At 35.2% G+C, this 17,576-nt stretch overlaps 1 protein-coding gene across 5 annotated transcripts in view; it reads right to left on the minus strand.

The window, feature by feature from the left end:
• Positions 1 to 759: 759 nt before the first annotated feature.
• The window catches only part of LOC131525895 (MAP7 domain-containing protein 1-like), a 38,333-nt gene continuing 21,516 nt past the window's right edge, over positions 760 to 17,576 (minus strand). For 2 of the 5 annotated variants that reach the window (XM_058753889.1, XM_058753890.1), the window contains 16 exons: positions 15,528 to 15,691; positions 14,836 to 14,944; positions 12,916 to 13,020; positions 9,600 to 9,719; positions 8,073 to 8,215; positions 7,598 to 7,728; positions 6,358 to 6,587; positions 5,919 to 6,201; positions 4,605 to 4,764; positions 3,168 to 3,272; positions 2,983 to 3,033; positions 2,844 to 2,892; positions 2,650 to 2,728; positions 2,336 to 2,568; positions 1,518 to 1,562; positions 760 to 1,316 (listed from right to left, as the gene is read on the minus strand). In XM_058753889.1, coding sequence (XP_058609872.1) covers positions 1,306 to 1,316; positions 1,518 to 1,562; positions 2,336 to 2,568; positions 2,650 to 2,728; positions 2,844 to 2,892; positions 2,983 to 3,033; positions 3,168 to 3,272; positions 4,605 to 4,764; positions 5,919 to 6,201; positions 6,358 to 6,587; positions 7,598 to 7,728; positions 8,073 to 8,215; positions 9,600 to 9,719; positions 12,916 to 13,020; positions 14,836 to 14,944; positions 15,528 to 15,691 — 2,018 coding nt within the window. In that variant the 3' untranslated portion in view covers positions 760 to 1,305. The remainder of the gene's footprint in view (positions 1,317 to 1,517; positions 1,563 to 2,335; positions 2,569 to 2,649; positions 2,729 to 2,843; positions 2,893 to 2,982; positions 3,034 to 3,167; positions 3,273 to 4,604; positions 4,765 to 5,918; positions 6,202 to 6,357; positions 6,588 to 7,597; positions 7,729 to 8,072; positions 8,216 to 9,599; positions 9,720 to 12,915; positions 13,021 to 14,835; positions 14,945 to 15,527; positions 15,692 to 17,576) is intronic. The other 3 variants (XM_058753892.1, XM_058753893.1, XM_058753891.1) reach the window with 2 other exon arrangements.

The following is a 17,576-nucleotide window of genomic DNA, read 5'->3' on the forward strand; positions in this document are numbered from 1 at the left end:
CTTTTTCATTAAAGAAAGCAATATTATGGATCGAGGACTCCTATTTTAGCTGGAAGTAATGGTTGAAAGTTACAAAACGTCTTAATTATGGATTTCCCTGCTAAAAAAAAACAATAGAAGCCCAATAGAAACCATCACAGAAATTATAATGGTCTCCATTAAAATACCATTATAAACCATTAGCTTTTTCCAGTAAAACCATTACAAAATTCCTTTCTGTAGTGTGTTTTGGGCATTTTTCCAATAGGATTTAACATCCAACCAATAGAATCCATCGCATACCAGTAGACACCATTATAGTTTCCATTAAAACCAATACAATTCCCATTAAAATATTTTCTATTGTGTTTTGGGCAGGGTTCTATTGTTTTTTTCAGCAGGGTTGTTTCTTACTAAAACACAGCTTTTTGCATTTTCGGTTAACTATTCCTTTAACATCTCTTTGAATGACTAGAACTGGATGTCCATGCATGCACAGACTCTCAAAGAGAACTAGAGTTTGTGAACTTTATAAATACAATATTCATAGATGAATGCAAATGTATGCTAGTTATTATTGCACATGAGATAAGATATTGTAAGGCTGAGTTTAGATTCAGGGCTGCTCTCTGCTGGCTAAAATTATTCACTGCACAGAGATGATATACTGTAAATATGGCTACTGTGTAACGATGTTTTTCAGTTAAATGTTAGTGTGTTAAACCCTTTACACATTTCTGGGGTTCTCAGAAGCAGACAAGACATGAACTGACACATAGCCCCTTTCATAAAGATTTATTCCACAGGTCTGTCATAATCAGGCAAATATACATTAACATACAGAATATCGCCCTTCTGATGCTCCACACGTTAAATAACGCAATAATTCAAGACACACGTTTTTCTACTTAAAAGAACAGTAACAATACATCATAACAACAACAATAACAATAATAATTAATATCATAATGATAGCCAAACATTGTGTATTTCCAAGTTGTATTTTTCTAAAATTCATCATATAGTGACTCTTTTAAGGTGCACCACATAATTGGCAGGTGGCTTTTTAAAGAAATTCAACAATTTTGCACCATGACACACAGTGAAATAGACAGGGACTTTTTGCAAACGTCTTATATGTATATAAATGTCTTTTTAAGGTTCTCCTCCACTTCTTTTGCTTCCTCAAAGTGCTTCCACAGAAATCGGCAGTTTCTGTCTTGCTGTGTCTAAAGTTAAAGCAGTCTGTTTGTCGGTTTGGCACACGTCAGGGTGGAAGCAGTGGTAGCGTAAGGCTTCTCTTCTCTTACAGAAGGCTCTGCTCTCTCACAGGACCTCTGCAGGGGAAACAAGACAGAAACAAACATGTAGAAAGAATTTGATTGAGCTGTTAAAGGTTTTGCTCACCCAGAACAAGCTTCCAAAAATGACAAAATAACAAAATGTTCTTTGCACAAAGCTAGCATATGGCTTTAAAAGGCAAAGAAATTAATTGTTCATTTTCATGCAGAAAAGAGAAACTTGGAGATTCTACTAACCATTTTTTAGGTTCAGTTGAAGAAAGTCAGATTGGGTTGGATCAACTGAGAATGATGACAATTGTCATTTTTAGGTGAATTATTCCTTATAATCATATATTATTGATAAAACTGCAACAGCAGTAAATTTCTTTCTTTTTTCTTTTTATGGATAATACTTTCATAAAATTTTTTGATTTTTCATAATACCAGTATCAAGGTATCTGCATGTTTAAGGGAATAAAATCTATGTTTTATTATTATCAAAAAAACAAACAAATAAATAAATAAAACTAAATTTTGTTAAAAAGTAAAGCAATTAATAAGCTATATGCTATGTTTTCACTATATTTTTATAAAATGATATAAAGGTAACAAATCCATTCATTTATATACAGACACTTTTTTGACCTTATATTTGTTATATATTTATTCACTATATTTTATTTACTAAAATATAATCATATAAAAAAACAAATTTATATATAGACACTTGCTATGACCTTACATTTAAAAAAACATTATCTGCAATTAAATGTAAGACCTTTTTAATGCACATTTGAATAAATCCAATGAATAATAATTAGTATAATAAATAATCTAATTTTGTCAAATTAATAAATATTGCTATTTATATATATTAGAAATAAAAGCTACACATTTATATACAGCTGTACTTTTATTTAGAAAAATCACATCAAAGAACATCCAGAGTATTTTGTGCAAATCCCCATTTGAAGAATATGACAGATTATTATTATTACAGTAATATAGTCATTAGTAATATAGTCTTGGTATTAACAAAATATCTTATCTAATCTAATAATATCCAATTTTACCTGCCACATGTTGAGGTTTCATAGGCCCCGCCTTCATCATGAACGGTTCCCCTCCCTCAAAGGCCATGATTGGGTCAGCAGGTTGACCCTGCCCACCGTTTCCACTGCCACTGTGATTGGACAGCTTGATGATCTCCTCAAAGTCTGCTGCCTCTCCATTGGAGGACAGTCCATTCTGATGCTTAGTGGGCTGAATGCCGTTAACGAGGGGTGCCGCGTCCCAGGACACAGAGCTGAGCAAGAAACATGTATAATTCTCATCAACAACAAAATATGCAAAACATCTCTTAGTATGCTTTATTGCGCAACTTTACCTCATTTTCATGTCTCCTTGTGATTGGTTAAAATTTGTCGCACCACTATGCAGCGTTTCTGATGGATTTTTCTGGATTACTGCAAGACAAGAGAATATCAGCATTATATTTCTCATTTACAATATTTTTTAACAGAGTAAAGAGTTATTTTTAAGAGTAACACTGCATACACAACACTACAAATCAGTTTTTACCACTGTCAGAGACTCTGCCGTTCACTTGAGCTGGAGCCTTAACGTCTTTCTGCAAAGAAACAAATAAAGCAAGTTCATTTTCCTTTTGCTGTGAGAGCGAAACGAATTCAGACTAAATAAAAACACAGATGTGTCCCACCTGTCCCCCTGCATCACTCTTACGAGTCCTTTTCATGATTTCTTCCAGACGCTAGAAAGGTGAACACAGATGTTAGTCAAACCCACAGGAAAGGAAAATCACTTGAGTATCTCATATGTTTCTCCCAGAAAGCAACGAGATTCATTTTTTCTCATTAGAAGCATTTGGAGAGTCTCTCGTTTTACCTTCTTTCTCTCCAGACGCTCCTGTTCCTCCTTCTGGAAGTGTTTCTCTCTCTCTATCCTCTGTCTCTCTGCTTCCTCTCGGGCTTTGGTTTCGGCCTCCTCTCGCTGGAAAAGACACATATGAAACTTCATTACCCATACATCCATTAAACATCTCTAAATTACTCATAAGCCCTATGGCTTGACACCAAGGGCTGGTACAGAGGCAACATTAGTGTTTTTATCATTAACAAAAACTAAAACTAATATTAAAACTGTTCAAATTGTTTTCAATAAATGCTGAATATAATAAAAGCTGAAATAAAATATTCTTAAAATATTCCAACTTAAAAAAAACTTTGAAATATTGCATTTGTAGCTAACAGAATAAGTTGAAGTGCTAAAAAGTTGCTAAAAAACTAAAACTGGAAAAATTACAGTTATATAGAAATATATACATATATATATAAAAAAACTAAAATCACATAAATTATTAAATTTACTTAAAATTAAAGCAAAATTTAAATGAAAACTGAAAATAAACGAATAATAGATAAGCTTAACCTTTAGAAATGTTTGTTGAAGTAATTAATTACTAAAAAAAGAAAGCTATACAGAAATATTTAAAACAAATGACTAGCAAAATGACTAAAATTTACAACTACAACTAAAATTAAAAATATAAAAATAAAAGCTATTTCAAAATATTAATAAATACTTGAATAGTATATAAATAATACTAAAATAGCAACGATCACATCAATAGTTGGTTGTGTTTTAATTTCTCTGCTTCACCACAAGAGGGAAGCAGCAGCCAAAAATTCCCTCTGTTTGATTCATTTTAATATTCCTTACCTAGATGCAGTATCTTTCAGCTGCATATCAAAAAATGGATTGCATACTGAATCATAGGCATAAATGCATTAAAATAGTTTGTTTAATCTCATAGCCTATAAGTGCAGATGTGGCATCAAGTTCATCTGTGTTCTCGGTCACAGTTTAGATCTTGAGAAAAACCTTTTTGATGCTGCTCAGACACCACAGACGTGCTTTGTACGTCCAGAGAGCCACAGACAGACCCATTAGGCCTATCCTGCGTGATCAAATCAGACCAGAACACAGGCTTGGTGTCAGATGGGCTCTGTGTGAAGGACAGCAGATGAGAGTCGCCTGCAGGCTCACGTGACGTCACAGATCTGAACCGCAGGAGACTCAAGCTAATGTCCTTTTGTCTGCCTGTGCCTTGGTCACCTTGAGGCCTTGAAGGTCTTTTGTACTGAAATGATTTTACTGAGGACTGAAGATGGATTTTAATATATTTTGATAGAAAATCATACATGCGACAGATATATCATTAAAATGAATATTATTTAAGCCAATTTGAGCCAATTAGTAACTAACAGAAGCTTTTCTAAATTTGGCATAAATGGTCTTTCTTACCCATGAAGCACTGCTCACCTGTCTCTGCAGACGCAGGTTTTCCTCCTGCTCGGCTCGTGCTCTCTCCTGCGCCTCCTTCTCCTCCTGCAGACGCTGCTGCTCTGCCATGAAGCGCGCCTCCTCCTCCCTGCGCCTCCTCTCCTCCTCTTCACGTCTGGCGTGCTCCTCACGCAGTGCTCTGAGTGAAGATGAGGCAGTGTTAGCGCCGCGAGAGATACGAATAGTCACTCTCAGTCAACATCTCAGAAGCAGGGTTATTACCGTTAACTAAAGCTAAACCATGAAAAAACATTTCTTACCCTTTATTTCTGCCATTTGCTCAAGCAACATTTCTCATAATATAAATGATAATAAACTATAAAGATATATATTTTTAAAAAATGATAAAAAATGACAAAAACACACAACAAAATTACTAAAACTCGAACTAAAATTGAAATAAAAATAGAAGATATCTAACTAATACAACTAATAAATTCTAAATATTCATAAAAAATTATAATATTAAAACTTAAATTATAAACACTAAATTGTAATATACTAAATGAATGATGCTAACATAACACTGCTCAGAGAAGAACACCTATGGATTATTTATGAGCTGTCTGGGCGAACGGAAAAGTTGTGGAAATGATCTTTTACAAAATCATGTAAATCGCAGTCTAATGAATTATTAAATCAAAATATAAATGTATATTTAATACCATTTTTTATTTATTATATTTAATAATCATTTATGTAGTTATGATCAGCTCTAAAATATTTCATCTGCAAGAATTTGTAGAGCATCTATAAAATTATTTTAAAAACCTTTATCCAATAATCATAAACGACTGGAAAAGTCATAGAAATTCACTGTCTACAAACTACAGAAATTCTATCAACCAGTGTTATTTCAGTATTTTAATACACTATTATAGTTTAGTTTCATATTATAATTTAGCTTAATATTTTGTATTTTAAAATATTTTTATTTATAATTTTACTATGTGCTTTTGTCATTTTTGTTGTTATTACGATCACAATTTTAGTTTTAATTCAGTTTTAGTTTTTATTTATTTCCAGTTAGTATGGTAATTTTAGTGCTACAATAAACTTTTTTCAGTTAGTTGCAAAGGCAACAAGTTTTTCATCTACTATTAATATTTTATGTAGTTTCAACTTATTTCAATCAACAAAAATGTTTTTTTAATAGTTTTAGTTTTAGCAAACAATAATAACCCTGCAGTCATCATTTTAAATGTCAATCCAGCAGTATCTTTCTTTCTTTGCAGAAGTGGGCTGGTCATTACGTTGACTGTGTAAGACCAAAGCAATCTATAACTAGCTGACCTGCTCTTCTGCTCCTGTTCTCGTCTCTCCTGCTCCTCCCTCTCTCTCTGCTCACGGGCCTGACGTCTCTTCTCCGCCAGCACACGGGCCGCCTCCTCGGGATCATTGGTCCCAGCCGTGGGCTTGGCGATCGGAGGGCCGGGCTCAGGAGAGAGCGACTGGGAAGGTGTGGCTGCCGCGTTGGCCGCCTCTGGTGTCTGAGGAGCTAATGTGATTGGTGCAGAGGGAGTGAGGGGCGTGGCCGGAGCAGACGAGATGGTGATGTCAGGAACACTGGGAGCAGCTAAACAGACAAAAACAGGAGAAAAGTCCATCAAGAAGAGTAAATGCTTACGTTTCGTTCATACATATTAAAGCTGAAAAAAGCTCCTTGAAAACCATTGAGCCGTCACGCTGATTTATCTGAGAGCAAACCAGTCGTCATGACGATCACACTCACTCTTTGTGTCCTTGGGAGGGTCAGGCTCCTTGGTTTCCATGGCGACAGCAGCAACGGCGGGGGCCTGCACGCGGGCGGGAGTCTGAGCCCGTTTAGGCCGGGTCTTGGTGCCAGGAGGAGCCCGGCCTGCAGATGAGGGTGGTTTGGGGGACACGACTGGATTGGGGGAGAGGGGGCGACTCCTGGGCGTCGCAGGTGATGAAGCTCTGTTTTTAGCTCTGATATTTGGGCTAAAAAGAGAAGAGATTTAAGAAAACATCCCAGTATACACTGATTTCAACAAATCTGAAAAAAAAAAAAAAAAAGGATTTTCTTCTTTAGTATTTCTGTCTGGATTTCTGTTACATTACTTTGTAACAAGCTTTCAATGTAATTTAATTTCCTTTTTTTTGCTATTTTTTGTATGTGCTTTTGTCTGTCTATCTATCTATCTGTCATATTAGTATTTAGATTTAATTAATTTTAGCTTTAGTTTAGTTTTAGTTTTTATTTCTTTCCATTTAGTAATTTTAGTGCTTTAAATTCAACTCATTTTAGTAGGTTTCCAAGTTTTCTTTTATTCAGTTTTAGATTTAGTTTTTATTTAATTCTTTATTTATTTCCTTAACCGATTTTCCACTAAAAAAATTAAATCAAGATTTACTTTGGCAATAAAAATAACTTAAGATATTTAGTCTTGCTTTCTTCAAAAACTGATCAAAATTAATTGAGTTTAAGCTTAAACCAAGAAAAAATATCTGTCGGCAGGATAAGAAAAATATATTTTTTATTCTCTTTGAATTAAAATGTATTTTTCTTAGCCCACTGATATATATTTTTTTCTTGTTTAAAGCATAAACTCACTTCATTAAATTTTTCAGAAAACAATACTTACTATACTTACTAACCCTAAGCTGAATAATAGTAGTGACGCTTGCCTTAGCAACAATGTGGATTTTGTCACAGTGAGGAAACACAAATTATGCTGTAAAATTGGTGGCTGTTTAAGAAACAGTGTAAATAAGCAATCAGGCAGGACATGGACCGACCATAATAAGAGTACAACCTTAATTCTATAATGGCTAATTTATCACTTTTCCACAAAGCAACTGAACACAAAGGCTTGAAAAGACCCAACAGCCTGCTAGAAACCCTGCTGAGCTGGATCAGAGCCTCTCTTTGGCTCAAGAGCGCACAGTAATTTAACCTGCTGCAGCTTAAAGAGCATGTGTGTGTGTGTGTGAAAGAGAGAGAGAGTCACCTGGCTTCTGTTTTCGTTCTGGTTATAGATTGGGACTGTCTTTTCTTCTCCACTTTTCCTTTAGACAAAGCGCTCTTCTCCTTTTCGTTCTCTCGTTCCTTGTCTTTCTTTTCTTTCTTCTTCTTCTCAAACTAAGTAGACACAATGATGGATCATTTCAAAGTCAAATCAGGACAAACTGAATTTTTTGTTATTTACGTAACTTAAAAGTTAAATGAATGCTTTCATTCAGTAAGGACACATTAAATGGATCAAAAGTGACAAAGACTTTAATTTCTTATAAACAAAAAAAATTTTAAATTATTTTTTCAATATTACTCTTTCTACTATATTTTTTATCAAATAAATGCAGCCTTGGTGAGCATAAGAGACTTCTTTCAAAAACAATAAAAAAATCAAACCGCAAACATTTTTATAGCATTATTATATCAATAATTCCGCATTTGTGAGTGGGTTATTGTGTGCATGTATTTACTGGTGTAGAGTTGCGTCTCTGCTGGCGTTGAGTGATGTCTGGTGTGCTGGCCGAGACCCTCCAGCGTTCAGCGCTGTGCTGGTGAGGATGATGATGGGAGCAGGGCGTCAGAGGAGATACAGACGCAGAGCGGGAACACTGATCTGAGATCAGACAGAGACATGTTTAGAGACACTCACTTGTTGTTGTTGTTGTTCAAAACATATTTTCACATGTAATATTGTGAAATATTACAATTTTAAATAGCTGTTTTCTAATTAAATACTAGTGCTGGGCAACGATTAATCGCATCCAAAATAAAAAGTTTTTGTGTACATAATATATGTGTGTGTACTGTGTATATTTATTATGTATATATAAATACATACACATGCATGTATATATTTAAGAAAAAATATGTTATGCTTATATATTAAATATATTTATTTATATAAGTATTTTCTAAATATATACTGTATGTGTGTGTCTTTAAATATACACAGCACACAAACGTATATTATGTACACAAAAACTTTTATTTTGGATCTGATTAATTGCGATTAATTGTAGCCCAGCACTATTAAATACATTTTAAAATGCAATATAATTCTGTGATGGAATTTTCAGCATCATTACTCCAGTCTTCAGCGTCACATGATCCTCCAGAAATCATTCTAATATACTGACTTGCTGCTCAAGAAACATTTATTATTATTATCTCTGTTGAAAAAATGTATTCGAACCTCAAACTTTTGAATAGCAGTGTACATACAGATGATCTGTTATATTCTAGCATACTACAATATTTTCAGTGTGTAGTATTTATACTGTGAACATTAAGTAACATTTCTATAAGCATGATTCTGAAATATTAGGTAAGAAAAGCACCTTGAACAAGGTATAATATATTCCAATCTAATACATGAACTACTTTTTATCCTTCTTGACTTAGATGAACAGCCAAAAGTCAAGGCATTTTTACACAAAAATGAATAAAATAATGCAAAATAACCATAATCATTTCCAAAATGATAATTGGATATTATATATACATGTACTTATGTAATGAGGCAATGCATCTTACTGTTCAAAATGTATACTGAAGGTTAATTTTACATACAATTTTTTATTGTACTACAAAACAAATATGCATACAGCTAATAATTCTATTCTGAACAACAAAAAGAAAATCAGCACATTTAGCAATTTGCTGAAAATGATGAACTTTCATTTGAGATCCCAAAGAAAGAAAGAAAGAAAACAAAACGGTAAAATTCATCAAATGAAAACAGTACATACTAAGATCAAATAGATAAATAGACTCCATTTGGGAATTAAAATTGCTTCATTTTAAACTGAGGCTAATGAAATGCACATAGAATAGACAAAGTTTTTTTCACTTGTTTGATTTCCGCAGACAAGATTAGCTGCTTGTTTTCATTTATGATGTGTGTTTAACTCATTACATGGGTGTGCATGTATTCTGTGGTGAGTATAACCGTTACCTCAGGCTCCTGACATGTTAACTGTATGTGATGGGTAACTCACGGGGGTCGCTGCTGTTCTGGAGGGTGGCGACGCTCCGGCTGCGAGCCAGAAAGGAAAGGGTGGGTGTCATCAACCTCTCTACGATGCGGCTCTCCCACGGGCTCAGACGCAAGCTGCGGGCTGACACAAGAGGGCGCTGTTAGCATCGACACATGTGGACACACACCGCAGGTCACTCGACAAAGGCCCGAAGCGCTGGCTGTAACATCCAGTAACAGGGTGTCTGACCAATCAGAGCGGCTGTTACTGGAAGCAGAATCCTCAGGCCCTTCATTGAGTGAGCGATTTCACGACCTGGACATGTTTGTGGACGTCTAATCCACATAACCTACACTATTGTGAATTTTGTGATTGCTGTACTTACTTACACACACACACACACACACACACACATTCACACACTTTATTTGCTCATCTGACCATTGTAACTTCAATTTAATTAGTGAATTTAACCAGTACTATTACTCATGCTGGTTAAACCAAGAATGCAGTAACTAGTATAGTACAGAGCGATAATTTATATATACTACCATTCAAAAGTTTGGGGTCAGTAAGAAATTATTACTTTTATTCAGAAAGGACACATTCAGGTACCATCTTCAAAGAATCTTGAAATATAAAATGTAAAAATATTATCAGTTTTTAAATGCTTTCAACATTAATAATAATATGAAATGTTTCTTGAGCAGAAAATCAGCATATTAGAATGATTTCTGGAGGATCGTGTGACACTGAAGACTGGAGTAATGATGCTGAAAATTCAGCTTTGCATCACAGGAATAAATTACTTTTTAAAATATATTCAAATAGAAAACAGTTATTTTAAATTGCAATAATATTTTACAGTTTTTACTGTATTTTTGATCAGATAAATTCAGTCTTGATGAGCATAAGACATCTTTCCAAAGCATGAAAAAAAATAACCCCAAACTTCTAAATGGTGGTGTAGATGGCAAGAAATATGATGAGACAACTTTGAGTTCATACTGAGATCTTTTGCAGCAAGGCTGAACATAGTTTGAGATATTATAAACCTCGAAAGGAGACAAATCTGAGCATTTTGCTCTTCATTTGATCTCATTGCTCTCTAGGAGAAACATTTAGATATTTTAGAGACTATTTATTTATTTTCTTTCCTATGAATGATTTAACAGCATGTCTAGACGAACAGCACTCTTATACCATAATAAACGGTTCATGGGTTCAAAGACGGTTAAAACTGATTTTATTGAGGGAATTATGGGATGCTGCTGTGTTAATAATCTGACAGCACATTAAAATGAAGTCTGTGCCGTCACACAGATGACTGAATGACATTTCTCTACAGACACGAGAAAAACAAGTGACGTGACGAAGAAATGAATCTGTGGTCTCGTTTTCTCCCACGCTCCTTTTCTACAAACACACACACGCATCCATACTTTCCCACTCGGGCACAAACAACCAGAAACCCACTCTGAATGTCGTATTTGCGATCACACAACATTAAAATGATACGGTGTATAAAAACGGACCCTTGTTCTCTATGTAGCAACAAGGGGATGCTCCGATCTGACACTTTAGCAACACGAGAAAATTTACAACACTTTGTGACGGTTGGTCACTGGTTGTTGCTAGGCAACAGCTGCCTTTTTTTTCTCCCCCACTGCGGCAAACTGTGCTGTTGCCCGAACTACTGTAACAGAAGGTTTGATCACGATCTAGGATATAAACTCTTTATACTATATGTTTTAAAACTAATACAGAATATGGTATTTTTACAGGAAGCTTGATGCAGAAAATATACCCCGAACAGTCTAAGCTAAAATATGTTTAACCCAAATATTATGTGTTATATCTCAGCATAAAGTGCACTCTGAGATGAGTGGTCAACTCTAATGACAGGGAAATAAGTACAGACCATGAGCTCCACAGTTACCATGCGGTGCACAATGCCGTTATTATGTTGATTTATACACATCTGCATAGCCACAGCTTTGCTGACTTATCATTGGTACGTTCTGCTGCATGTGGATGTCAGCATTTTAGAAAACCCATTATTTCCTCGGACAGGAAACTTAAAATGAGGCTATGTTCAGAATGCTATTTCTAGCATATATACTGTGCATAGCGCGTAAATTATCCATATAGAACATCAGGATGGCACACTAACTTTTGCTGTGTAAAGTATATAAGCTCACAATACAGTGTGCTCAAACTCATTTCTAGGATGATGAATATTATGATTTCTGACCTCTCGTCTTTAATTTGACAGACAAGAGTGGATTAAAAATGTGGAAAATAGTTGCTTTTATTTCCGATGACTAGACACCGGTTGTAGAAATAAACATACACATAATGATAAAAATATAGCATGCTACTGTATGCTATAATACTAAAATATTCTGGCATAATTAAGCAACACAATATTAATGGCTGCTGAAACTTCAGGAATAAATTACATTTTAAAATAAATTAAAATGGAAAAATATTTTACTATATTACTGTTTTACTGTATTTTTGATCAAATAAATGCAGCTTTGGTTAGCATAAGATATTTTCAAAAACATTTTTAAAAAATCATACCAACAACCTAAAATTTAGAATGGTAGTATAGTTAGGACATAATATTGCACAAAAAAATAAAAATGTTAAAAGAACCTCCAGAAGTTAATCAATTCTGTTAAGTTTCCATCCTTAGCATACAGTTCACAATGAGCAGTATACAGTAAGCAGTATGCAAGTATTCCATTCTGAACACAGCCAGATACATTTCACAACATCACTTATTCATATTTATTAACCAACCAATTCAAATGATTAAGATCAAATTAAAGCAGCACATGCTATATTGCACCTCCTAACTTAGTTATCAATACATTGTTTTATCGCTGATCAACAATCAGCCTTTCAAATCACACACTTTGGTTAAAAACCCACCACCAGCAGCACCACGACCCACACCACACCAAAGACTGAAAGTGATGATGGGAACACAAAAATAAGAAAAAAGAAATAAAAACAGATATTTCCACCTCTTACTGGACCACAGATAAATAACCATCACAGACTATGATGCAACAATGTGAGCACTGATCAAAAGTGCACGGAAGAAGAGATTACCCACGATGCAACACAAGAACGAGGGGGTTGTGGGGTAGGGAAAGGTGTGAGAATGACCATCGATCACCAGGCACAGGCACAGGCAAGCAGGCCACCAGAAATGAGCAAATCAAAAGTAGTTCATGAGAAAACACAACTGAAGAACCAAAAACCAGACGAAGGTTTGGAGGGAGGGGATTTTGGAGGTGAAACGCGGGAGCCGCTCCATTCTTACTTCTGCAGGGCGAGTTCCAGAGCGTGGCCGAGGACTTGGACAGCCTGTTGTTAATCACAGGCTCCGTCTGCCGCGGCAGGTTGACCGTGGAGGCCGAGCATCTGCCTGCAGAACGCAACACAGAGAGCAGAGCGTTCATACCGACCCCCTGAGTGACGGTGGGAGGGAGGGAGCGCGATACTGGTTTTCCCGAAGGAAGGGTCGTGCAGACTCAGAGGGAGAGCTGGAGGAGGCGGGTCACTCTTGCATCAACTTGATGATCGTACATTTAAGATGTACATTAAATTCCATTGACACCATTTTTATATGATGACTAACTTTTAAAGTACGTGAATGCTAACCAAAACAGTACCATTCAAAAGTTTTGGGGTGGTTGATAAGATTTTTTGGGTTTTGTAAAAAAAAAAAAAGGCCTTTATGCTAACAAAGGCTGCATTTATTTGATCAAAAATACAGTAAAATTGTGAAATATTATTACAATTTAAAATAACAGGTTTCTATTTGATTACATTTTAAAATAGAATTTATTTCTTCTTATTTTCAGCATCGTTACTCCTGCTTTAGTGCTGCATGATCCTTCAGAAATCATTCTAATATGCTGATATGCGGCTAAAAAAGAATTTATTACTATCAATCTTGAAAATTGTTGCTCTGCTTAATTTTTTGTGAAAACTATTTTGCATTTTTCTAACATTATACATGTCCACTTTTGATCAATTTAATGCATCCTTGCTGAATAAAAGTATCAGTTTCTCAAAATATTCTTTATGACCCCAAACATTTGAATGGCATTGAATATTTAGACAATCTAGGTAAATCAGCACGATCCTACTGAAAAAACCAGCATTATGTTTTACCAGCATGTGTTGTGTTATGGATGATGGCATGGCTTCTTAACCAGCTTAACCATAAAAACCCTGTTGGTCATCCATCATTACCAACTCCAAACAGCATGTACACTTTTCATACTGGTCTGATCTGGTCTTTTCAACAGGGTAGTACTGTACAAAGTGATCCAACAAGACATCACTTCCTGTAACACACTGGTCACTGTAGACACATCATCATGTAAGGAAAAAGAATAGACTTTTCTTTTTGTCTTAATGTTATAATCAATGTCATACATACAGTAGACACATCAACGCGAAGAGATAGTTCACCCAAAAATAAAAAATTGTGTTATCATTTAAAACCTGTATGACTTTCTTTCTTCTGTGTAACACAAAATAATTGTTTAGAGAAATATCTCAGTGTACAAAGTCTGTTCGGTTACCAACATTCTTCAAAATATCTTTGTTTGTGTTCCACAGAAGACAACAAGTCATACAGGTTTGGAACGATTTTCTTTTTTTGGGAGGACTTTCCCTTTAAAATCCTAATATATCATCTCTTTTAAGCTCTTTGGTCAAGTAATATAGAAATAAATCACACCTTAACAAGAGATATTATCACAGTCCTCTACCTACATATATCCAGCACAGCTACACCAGACAAAAAAATGGTTTTAAAGAATAAAAAACATACAAAAACCAAAGAAAAAGAAACCATATAAATGATGCTGATGCCAATGATTAGCAAGTTTTGTGGTGGCGAAACCATTGTAAGATGGTTTTCTTCCTTCAAGTCTGATGTCAAGATGAACTCAAAAAGCAGGTCAACAAAATCAAAACCAGAGGATGATGCCTATTAACCATCTACAGCAGTAAAATCTCAGCACTGAAGACAAGCTGACTGCTTTAACTCATCTATATGGACACAGAACAAACACTGCTGAAGTCAAATACAATGTTGTATCAACATATAAAGCTTCCAAGCTTATATCAGGTTCTCTTTATGTTCCTGAGTATAGTTTTAAAAGGTAATGATAAGTCTAGACTGTACAGTTGTGTGAGGGTGTAAAGTTTGATTAATGACACTTACTCTCTCTGCGGGAGGTCTGGTTCAAGCCGCCAGCCCATGACCACCTCTGCTGACGGATCTCAGCCCACGTTTTTTTGGTTGACCTCTTTATGGCAGATTCATACCTCTCCTGCAGAGAAAAAGACAATCACCAGACCACTCATTTTTTTCATCCTAACAAGATTCTGAATCGCTTATATTCCTGGTACAGGAATTAATTTGGTAGTTTACTCCAGTCTTCAGTGTCACGTGATCCTTCAGAAATCATTCTAATTTGCTGATTTGCCGATCAAGAAACATTTCCTATTATTATCAATGTTGAAAACAGCTGTGCTGATTAATATTTTTCTGTGAAACATTTTTTTTCAGGATTCTTCGATGAATAGAAAGAACTGCATTTATTCGTAATAGAAATCTTCTGTGACATGATAAACATCTTTAATGTAACTTCTGACCAATTTAATGCATCCTTGCTGAATATAATTATTTTTTAAAAAGAAAAAACTTACCAACCACAAACTTTTGAATGGATATTGTGAATTTTGTATGAATATTGTTTTATAATTTGAAAGTTAATAAGCTTATTAATAAGTTTAGCTTGCAAATTATTTATGCATCGAATATTTATGATATATGGACCCTTCTGTGAAATTTTGTTATGCTGTCTCTATGAACATTTTGTTTGCAACTAATAGCACATGGTGTCTCTATACCTTGTTCTTCTCTAGTTTCTGTCTCTGTTTTTCCTCCAGTAGAGCTCTTCGTTTCTCCGCCTTCAGTCGCTGTTCCTCTAACTTCCTTCTGCGCTCCTCCAACTGGCTCTCGCGCAAACGCCGTGCCTTCTCCTCCTTCTCCAACCACTGAGCTTTCTTGGCCGCTGAGAGGAATAGAGATGAATTGCTCATATAAGATTATAATCATCTTTAACTTTTGATTGCAGACTTTGGTCTGCCCAAATCTGAGCATATTCAAAGGCATTGAGATGTTTTCTAAAAACCTCAAGGAGACACTAAGGTCTTTTTCTCAAGAAAGCAGGAAACTTCAGCAAAAGTCTCAGTTTAGCAAAAATCTTATTACTGTCTGGCAGAAACAAATGAGATATTAAAAATATCTCTTAAGCGAATTTCCTATCTTACAATCAGAACTGATTGTTTTACATTCATTAAAGTTCATTCCACTGAGAACTGGATTTTTATATTTATGAAATCCAGTGCTTGAGGAAAATAAAACTGCTAATAAAACAGCATTTTTCTCTCATGTGGGTTCAGTCGTTTCACTTCAAAAACAATTAAAAACCAATCAAAGCTCTTTATTTTAAACCCCAAGCACGCTGTGCAGCAGCTGGATGCATTCTACTCACAGGCCCGATTTAAGGAACACACAAGACATCACACTGTGGAATTTCCTGTTTTTCAGTCCCTCAACCATAACTAAATCTACACACACAGCAGTCCAGATGGGATTTGAGTTGAGGAATACAAACACAGAGGAACTGCTTCCATTCACAACATCGCTTTAGATCCGTGTGGGGCGACCCACTGTATTTACTTTAACCTGTTTCATTTCAAAGGCACATCCGCTTTATACCACAGGAAATGCAGTGACTCAATAATGAGATGAACTGTGACTCAGATAAAAGCTTGTTCGAAAAGCACTGAAATTCAAACAAGGCAAAAATCTGAACTGAGAAAATGTGGATGTGTTGTGTTGATTAATATCTTTTTAGACCATTTAAGTAAAAGGAAGAAGTACCATGGTAATGTGGCAGCAAACCGTTTTGGACATAGTAGGCTACTATAGTAATATCATGGTGTGCTCTGAAATATCTGTGGATATTTCATACACATATATATATACATTACTACATAAAATTCAGACAAAATTTCAGTTTCACAAATGTACTTTCAGCTTTTTGACTATTAAATACTCTTTTAATATTTAATTATATTGCTTTATATTTCTTTCTTACTACATCAAATATTACTCATGAATTCACTTTTAACATTATCATAAATATTCTCTTATGTAGACTTTTTAAAACTCTGTAGCATATGTGTAGTGTGCACTGAGAAAATCATTTATGTGTAATTCTGACTTTCTCTAAATCCAATTACATAAAATCCTTCAATCCTTTATAAATTATATAACAATTCTGTTTTATACCCTTCAAAGTAAGATGATCTCAGCCTTCACTTTAAATCACTGGGTCTCAGCTGCAGTGAACCGCTAGCGAGCTAAATAGCACTTGCTAATCCTATTAGTTTCATACAATATGCTTTATGACAGTGCGACTGCGCTGAAAAATAGATCTTATACTCAATGCAATTCAGTGTAGCAGCAATCCGGCATTACAACGCACGCTTCGTTCTAACAGCTAAGCCAGGTTTATGTCTTTGTATACACAGCATTTGTCAAGCTAAGATATTTTGTCCCAGGCTACAATAAACCCCTTTATGTAAAGTCTGCTGCTGTGGGGCAAGGCTGAACTTGTCAAACCGATAAACAGCTGGACAGCCAGAAACTGTGGTTTATCTGCGCCTGTACAGCTGAAAGTGAGCTGATATCCAAGCAGGCTAATCATGCTAATGGCAAACCTAATTACAGCTAATCTGAGAGAGAGAGAGAGGGAGGCATGGCTAAATGAACTGTAATGATGGCACATTTTTCACCCAGTGCCTGCAGGGATCTATCAGATAGTTAAAAGTGGAGACTATGAGACACATGCATTGATTTATGAAGCCTGGTGCACATGGAAATGATCA

This window comes from Onychostoma macrolepis, chromosome 19 (assembly GCF_012432095.1).
Source record: "Onychostoma macrolepis isolate SWU-2019 chromosome 19, ASM1243209v1, whole genome shotgun sequence".
Lineage (NCBI taxonomy): Eukaryota > Metazoa > Chordata > Actinopteri > Cypriniformes > Cyprinidae > Onychostoma > Onychostoma macrolepis.